Genomic DNA, 8,571 nt, shown 5'->3' with positions numbered 1-8,571 from the left:
AGAAAAATCAGCATAAGAAGATAAACATTATGTAGAAAAACTTACTTGTAGACCATTCCGTGACACACAATGATGGAGCAGTCATCGCTGACAGAGGCAAACAGCGGGTAACGACGGTGATAACACACTTGACGAATCGCCTTCTTGTGGTGTCTACAAAATATGGAAATTACAATGTACATAATGGAGCAGTTATGGCTGATGGAGGAAAAGATGTGCTACCACTATGGTAACACACACGGCGAATGACATTCTAGTGTTACCTACATTTGATTGAATTTACCAGATAAACCTTCTTTCGAAGCCATTTCAGATAATAAAAATATATATATTTTGTATCTGTTTATTGTAATACAGGTTTCTTAGCATCTTTGCTGTAGTAATAACATTCATACAGCCAAAATAAAATTTTGCTTTTCTTATCCTGAGTCTCTTACTCAGACTTAAGACATAAGTGAGTATGGGCCCAGTATAGCAATTAGAGAACATGTTGGCGGTCAACACTGAACATTTATTTTGCACTAGTCTTTTTCTGTAGAGAATCCTGGTGTTCCTTTTTAATGAACCAACTGACCATTATGACATGATTGTTATTTTTTTTTTCATTTTTGCTGCAGTTTGGAAAAGAGCAACATCATTTAATTAAACATTGGTATGGAAAGATTCGAATATGTCATTTTTTCACAGGTATTCAATGCGAAAAACAGATCTAACTTAAATTTCAAACAACTATAACAGTCAAACATGTTAAAATAAGGATTTCAAACAATGACTGCACCTATCTTTGAAAAGTTTTTGCATTAGATGCTCTGAATTGTATTCCTCTGTCTGCAGATAGAGTTGGTATCTCTTATCATTGAGTACTTGGGGTTTACCTATAAGTTTATTATTATTTGTTTTATTATTAAATTTCCTCTAGTTAATGCATACTTTGATAAGATTTATCTTTTAAGTTTTTTCTTTATTTAGGATTGTTGGGATGAGAGTGAGGTTTGTGAACGTAAACTGGTTTAAACCCTTAGTAAATTTACATTTTACTGACGGCTCCAAGGCAGTAACTAACATGCCTTGATAAACATACCCAGATTTTTTATAGATAGTATGTATGCACTCTGCTGTTTGTGGAGTTTTGTGCTGTTCTTTCATGTTTCTTGTTTGTGATTTTTTTGTGTATGTTCTATGTCTTTGGAGGTTACCCAGTGCCATTAAACCGGGTTTACGTTTAAACTTTTTGCTACTGAGCTTGTTTCGGTAGATTTTCACGTAAGTATTAATTTAAGGTGCTAGATGAATTTGCAAAGGCGAGCATTCATACTGCATGCATACATAACAAATATTAACCAACCCTAACAAAATCTAATTCAGATGGTCATAAGAAATATTACAACAGTTTTTAAGTTTTCCATCATACTTACACTTTCATTACACTTTTACCTACAGGAAAAACCTTAAGCCACAATTTTTCAGGACTTTAGATCTATTAAAAATTTAACATTTCAAAACTTACTTGAGCGTCTGGTATGGTTTAGTGGAAAGGTCCAGGTCAAACCAGCTCAACCTGCTGTCATAGCTGCCGATCAACAGATTATCACCTATAACAAGAAGAGAACTTGTAAGAAATTAAGAAATAAGCCAATTTTTAAGTAATGTTTTAATACACTGTGCAAGATCAAAATAATTTTTATATACATTTATATATTGTATTACGTATGTTTACATATCAAGTTCAATTTGTCATTGTTTTTTAATAGAAAGGTTAATGAAAATGGCACCTTCAACAAAGTGAAATAATTGCAATTGTAAACATTCTTATTAGTAGATGTTGCTTAATGGTCAAGCTAGCCTACCTTCAGGGTGCACTGCAAGACTGGACACCCACTTGCAGTTGGTCATCAGCTTCTTGCTCAGCTCTTGTTTCAGCAGGTTGTACACTCTCACAAACCTCTGCGTCTGGAAAGTCCATAGTAATGATTTTAACAGTATTCATACAAATATACAAACTCTTAGACTAACACGGGAGCTCATAAGGGGCATACTTTGACAATAATTTATAGGAAGAGTTATGGAAATAACTTGACAAATGCATACTGTGCCTGGCGACATGTATACCAAGTTGTATTTAAATACATTAGAAAGTGGAATGGCCAAGACACAAACATAATAGTAAAACAGCTTACTGCAACAAACAGGAAAGGTCTCAGTGGATGGAATCTCACACACTGTACAATGCCCTTGGACTTGGAGAACGGGTTTTGTGAGCGTTTCCGTGACAACTGGTGTATAAGCACGGATCGCGATTGTCCTTGGGGCATTACCGTGGCGAAATAGTCTCCCTTGGAATGCCATGTCACCTGGGAGACGTCCTAGAAAATAAGACAAATCATGTAGTTAATATTCTACAATGTGAATGCAATATCTCACAACAACGCTGCAAATATTTTATAGCCAAATCTTGTTTTTCTCAATCAATTAAGGTAAATCTCTCTTTATTTTTTAACATAAGATGACAGTCAAACAAATTACTACTAATCACACTTTTAAGAACAGTGCTATGTGAGGTCTTCTTTTGCTGCAGTGACCAGAGTATTTTGAGGAAACTCATTTGTCTGATGTGGATGCAAATAACCAAATAACCATGCTATGTTTATACTGATTATTTTTTGGCTGTAAGCTTATAAAATCAAGCTCGAGTCAATTTCCAGGGCAGAAACCAGTACTGGTTTTGAAAAGCCATTAAAAAAATCCTGACTGGACTTAAACCACAACTTATTGGGTGAGAGGCAGATAACTTTTCCACTAGACCACTCCTACCCTAAAATTGGTGTGAGTGAGTAGGCTAATCACTGGGCAAACCAAAATAAATACAAATTTACTTTAATGCAATAAAAATTCAATAGTTTCTTACGTAATCAATGCTTTTAGCAAAAGATGAATCGACTTACGTGTCCGTGTGAGAGATTCAGTCGGAAGCCAGCTTCAAACTCTTTCCCTTCACACACGTTCCACGCAACTGGCACCTTGGCATCTGTAAAGAAATATTTCAATAGTCTAGGCTGTTTTCTCAAAAAATTTCCATGGTTAATATGGCAGCTTCCCAAATTTTTCCATGGTCAATGGCAGATTTCCAAATATTTCCATGGTCAATGGCAGTTTTTCTCAAAATATTTCCATGGTTGGTCAATGGCAGTTTTCCAAAGTTTTCCATGGTTAATGGCAGTTTTCTTTTAATGGAAGTCTTTGATATGATAAAAAATAATGAAGCTAAAACCTATGACAAAAACATGTAGGCAATTACAATACCAAAACTTCTTTTAACTAAAAACTGACAAACTAAAAAGGGGCATGAACAAGTATTTCTAGTTGTGAATGTATTTTAAATTTTTCAGTTTAATTTCCTGTTAATTTTATTCTTGCTTGATGAACAGACCATCTTACAAACGTTGCAATATCAAACTCTTACAAGTTCCAACTCTATAATATCGCAACCATTCTATTTTACGTACCTTGGTTGTCAACAGGCTGTGTCTGTTCCAGCATGGTGTCTGTATTGGACAGCTGGAGTTTATCTCCGACCCCTGGATTCAGCAGCATTACACTTCGGTCGCTGGTTAATAAAAATTTCAGTATAAACATGTTATGACAGCCCTCATGCATTTCTTTTATGGTTTGTATAAAACTCAAAGAGCAAACAAAATTTCTAAAGCCACTGATTTATCCTTCATAACTTATCATATCCTTCATAACTTATCATATGAGCCTTAAGTTGAATGATTAAAATGTAAACACAAATATACTGAATGTCTGGCAAGTATAAGCATAACTGAAAAATGGACTTATATGACATTTGAGACAACAAATCCATGGACTTGTATACATTCTGAAATAAATTGTTGAATGACTAACCTCACAACAGCAACCAGGCATACAGCAGGGTTTGGATTCCATGCTATACACTTGACTTTCCCTCCTCCATGGACAAGCGTCGTCTTCAAGCACCGGGCTGTTGAAACTTCCCAAACCCTGACAGTTCCATCGTCTCCACCGCTCGCTATCCATTGACCGCTAGGGTCAACTGTCACACAACGTACCATGCCTGTGTGTCCCTTGTAGATCTGTAGGACAGAAGTAAACATTCTTTACTAATTGCTTTACGTTTAACATCGTACCAAAATTCTGGGGTCTGCGGCACATTAAAGATCATATCCTTGGTGACACTGGTGACTCTTACGTGGACAAAATATGGAAACATAACGAGAATATGCTGCTTTTTTATTTATCATAATATCTTGCTGACTGTTTTGGTCAACAGTCACACAACATACTTAGACATTTGTAAATTCTTGGATTAGATATACCATGGTTGTACGTTTGTCAGGTTCATATCCACCCAAAATTCGCTGCCTGAAATGAACCATGCCCGTGTATGACCCTTGCATATGTTTTGTCAAGATAAGACCGAAAGTCTAAGATATGACCTTAGTTTCTGTTTGCTTCATTGTTTTGTATTTTGACTTACCATTCATATAAGCCTGACAATATATTCATTTTTTATGGTTTATTTTGACTTTTGTTTAAGTAAAAAATGATCAGGAGCTATCACAGGAATGTGGCAAATGCCCCTAATTGGCCTTGTTGACATGGTAAAATTAACCAACAGACCTGAAAGTGTAACTATGAACTCAGTGACGGGAGCACATGTGCAACACGCCACTCCATGCTTCTGTACTTTTCTGTGAAGTTTGATTGAAATTCGAATCAATTTGGGTTTAGTTACAGCTGAGACTTGATGGTAACGAACAGACACAAACTAGAGATTGCTTTTTTGAAAAAGTGCTTGTCTCCCCTATTGTGTGGTCTTAGCTGACGAAAAATAAATGATGGACATGAAATTTGTAATTTTGGACTGGAGACGAACCAACAGTGAAGTTTGGTTTATTCACCCGTATTAAATAGTGAAGAGAAAAAAGTGTTGTTGATTAATCTTGGAAAATGTAAACTAAGTTTGCATAGTATGAAGTTCCTGGGCGCAAGCGGTATTCAATTATTGATCAGAAACCATTTTTCAGCTCAAGGTCATCGTGACCTTGACCTTTGACCTACTGATCACAAAATCATTAAGGATCATCTATATGACCAAATTGCATACCAAGTTCTTGAGTGCAAGTGATCTTTAGTTAATGAGCGGTAACTGTTTCCTCACCTCAAGGTCACGGCAACCTTGACCTTTGACCTACTGATCTCAAAATCGATAGGGGTCATCTACTAGCATACCAAATACGAAGTTCCTTGGTGCAAGTGTTCTTTATTAATTGAGCGGAAACAAAGTGTGACATACAGACTGACGGACTGACTGACTGACTAACGGACTGATCACAAAATCAAAAGGGGTCATCTACTAGTCATGACAAACTTGCATACCAAGTATGAAGTTCCTGGGTGCAAGCATTCTTTAGTTACTGAGCGGTAACCGTTTCTTCACCTCAAGGTCATGGCGACCTTGACCTTTGACTTAGTGATCTCAAAATCAATTGGTGTTATCTACTAGTCATGACCAACTAGCATACCAAGTATTAAGTTCCTGGGTACAAGCGTTCTTTATTTATTGAGCAGAAATCATTTTAAGCATAAGGTCACCGCCAACATATTGTTTTTTTACCAGAAGGTTACCTTGACCTTTGACCTTTTGATCTCAAAATCAATAGGGGTCATCTACTGGTCATGAACAACTAGCATACCAAGTATGATGTTCCTGGACCCAAAGGATCTTTAGTTATTGAGCGGAAACCGTTTCTACACCTCATGGTCACGGTGACCTTGACCTTTGACTTACGGATCTCAAAATCAATTGGTGTCATCTAATAGCCATGATCAACTAGCATACCAAGTATTAAGTTCCTGGGTACAAGCATTCTTTATTTATTGAGCAGAAACCATTTTTAAGCATAAGGTCACAGCCAACATATTGTTTTTTACTAGAAGGTAACCTTGACCTTTGACCTCAAAATCAATAGGGGTCATCTAATGGTCATGAACAACTAGCATACCAAGTATGATGTTCCTGGACCCAAAGGATCTTTAGTTATTGAGCGGAAACCGTTTCTTCACCTTTATTGAGAAGAAAACAAAGTGTGACGTACAGACTGACTGATGGTTAGGGCAAAAACAATATGTCTCCTTATGAATGGAGGAGACATAATTACTGTGACTACAATATGACTCCCTTTGTGGGCATAGAAATTGACAAACTTACCAATGACTGTGTGGTAGGGAAAGGCTGAAGGTCTTTGGGTTTGGGCAGTTTGGGTATCAAATCTTCTGGATCAACATTCATCTGCAAAAACGTTAAAAAACATTTACAATAAGTTTAATCACAAGAGACATACATGTACATTTTTTGTTCATGCTTAAGAAGTCTTAACATTGACACTGTGTTTTAGTATCAGCAATTTGTTTTTACCGGGTATGTCTAATAATTCTCTAAAACAATTTTCACTAGGAAATTCTGGCTACTGTGTACTATGTTTACCATGATTGCCTTAAGATAAAATAATCTTAATTGAAATTAGAAAATTCAGAAATTAATATATATAAAAAGATCAGAGATCAAGCTAGAGGGAGACCTTTAAGGATGCAGGAGTCCCTAAACTATCAGACTTATCCTTCTTAGCAAAAGGACAAAGCAATGTTTAAGGAATTTGGGTCCATCTTGTATTAATTTCATGCCAGATTAAGATTTAAGATCAATCCCTGGAGATAAGTTTACAGAAATCCCAGTATTTCTCTATGGCACTTGCCCTCATTTTCCTCTGTCTTGGACACAGGTACAGATCCAGACATCGCTCAAACCTCTCCTGTATAAATGTTGAGTAACCAGGAACAGTTCGAAGGTTAGGAAACTTCTTGGGTATGAAGTTGACTCTTCTATCCTCTGGGTCTTTGTCTTTCCAACGCTCTTCCTGAAAGAATAATGAAAGTATAAATAAAGTTAGAGTAAAAGTTACTAAAATTACACCAATCGGAGAAGCACACATATTTGTTTCTGGAAAAGGTCACTGAAAAAAAGATATAGATAATTTAGATAACATACTAGAATGCCAAAACAATCCCATCATTCCTGTGAAAACAATCCCATCTTCCCTGTGAACCTATGTTGCAACAGATTTTGGATGTGTACTTCATGACAGTACATTTATTACCTTTTAACAGAAATTATTGTACTTGTAATTGCACTTAGATACACGTGTATACATGTAATAAATGTTAAACATTTTCATTTAAGGTAATAGTTATATGGGACAAAGTATGCTTGCTTTTGCCCATTCTCCATTTAAAACTAAAAACTAAATAATGAGAAATTGTAGTTTAACATTTATTTCACACAGTTTTTTGGTTACATATATATATAGAGTGCAACCTTACTGAAGCATGTGCTCTTTTAAGCCATAACAAACCTCTTCTTTAGTGAGCAGATACTCTGGTGGAGGATTGTAGCTCTCTGCGTGCCCAGGCAGTGATGTCTTTGGTGCCGGGATATGCTGGCGGTATCGCTTGTTCATCTCAGACTGTAAATGAAAATGATTTAAATATTTTTCTTTTTGTTTAAGGTATTAAAACTATGTTCAAACATTTACAAACTGCTTTGAAGGGTTTAAAGAGAACCATGAAATAAATATTAATTTAAAGAAAGAAATCTACCCAAATGCAAATCTATAACAAGAGAACTCCAGCGATAAGAATAATGCTTAATAATTCTTGTCCATCTTTTACCATAAAAAGGGTTAACTCAACAGCTAATGAAGTCAGCAGTAAGGGCATTGTTTTACTAATGGGAATTGTCAGTTGAAACATGTGGTTCAAGTGTCATCAGAATATCTTCAACAGTTTCTGAGTAAATTGCTAAGGCAACACCAAGGCTTTCATGCTTTTTGAAAATCCGATAAGCTGAAAATGCTTTTCCTCAATCTACAAAATTATTGTGCAATCTCGACTCACGTCATCGTCATCATTCCAGATCATGTAGAAATTTGGCTCATCATCCTCCTCCTCATCTTTTTCATCATCTGGCTTGCTAGGTTTCATCCAGCCCATCTTCAGGGCATGCACCATCTGACCCACCTGTAAAAGAGAATGTTCAATATTATGTCACTGAAAAGAATAATACTCCCAGGTAATGCTTTCTCATCATACTTGTAGGCTTCCTCCAGTTCAACCTTTTTATTTCAACTTCTTTAATTTCTTGAGAAATGAATCTCATTTAGAACTACCTACCCTGATTTTCAATAAATTGGAGAGTATTAAACTCCTGTGTTGGTGGTAGTTGGAGCGAAGATAATTTATCATTTTAATGAAAAATAAGTCAACCCATGACCAAGATACTTCCTGAGTACCAAATAAGAATTACCAACCTTGAGTTTTTCCCATTTGGAGGGTATAAAGCTCCTCTTGTGTTCGGGCTGGTTTGAAAGGGGGTGAATCATCACTTCACTGGAAAACCAGTCTACCCACGGCTGAAACACAGAATTAGAAACACATTCAGATAATTCAAAAATACTGTTATGAATGTATTCATTA

The 8,571-nt window shown here is 36.0% G+C and overlaps 1 protein-coding gene across 1 annotated transcript in view; it reads right to left on the bottom strand.

The window, feature by feature from the left end:
* The window catches only part of LOC128243713 (ribosome biogenesis protein bop1-like), a 32,323-nt gene that overhangs the window by 2,479 nt on the left and 21,273 nt on the right, over positions 1-8,571 (bottom strand). The window contains exons 6-17 of the mRNA XM_052961632.1: positions 8,406-8,507; positions 7,993-8,115; positions 7,452-7,562; positions 6,795-6,956; positions 6,251-6,331; positions 3,904-4,112; positions 3,504-3,604; positions 2,943-3,025; positions 2,178-2,363; positions 1,848-1,950; positions 1,508-1,592; positions 46-153 (exon numbers count right to left, since the gene is read on the bottom strand). Of these exons, the coding sequence (XP_052817592.1) occupies positions 46-153; positions 1,508-1,592; positions 1,848-1,950; positions 2,178-2,363; positions 2,943-3,025; positions 3,504-3,604; positions 3,904-4,112; positions 6,251-6,331; positions 6,795-6,956; positions 7,452-7,562; positions 7,993-8,115; positions 8,406-8,507 (1,454 nt within the window). The remainder of the gene's footprint in view (positions 1-45; positions 154-1,507; positions 1,593-1,847; positions 1,951-2,177; positions 2,364-2,942; positions 3,026-3,503; positions 3,605-3,903; positions 4,113-6,250; positions 6,332-6,794; positions 6,957-7,451; positions 7,563-7,992; positions 8,116-8,405; positions 8,508-8,571) is intronic.

The sequence above is a fragment of the Mya arenaria genome, chromosome 8 (assembly GCF_026914265.1).
Source record: "Mya arenaria isolate MELC-2E11 chromosome 8, ASM2691426v1".
Classification (NCBI taxonomy): domain Eukaryota; kingdom Metazoa; phylum Mollusca; class Bivalvia; order Myida; family Myidae; genus Mya; species Mya arenaria.
The sequence above is the reverse complement of the archived record's forward strand: the minus strand, read 5'-3'. Positions and strand labels throughout refer to the sequence as shown.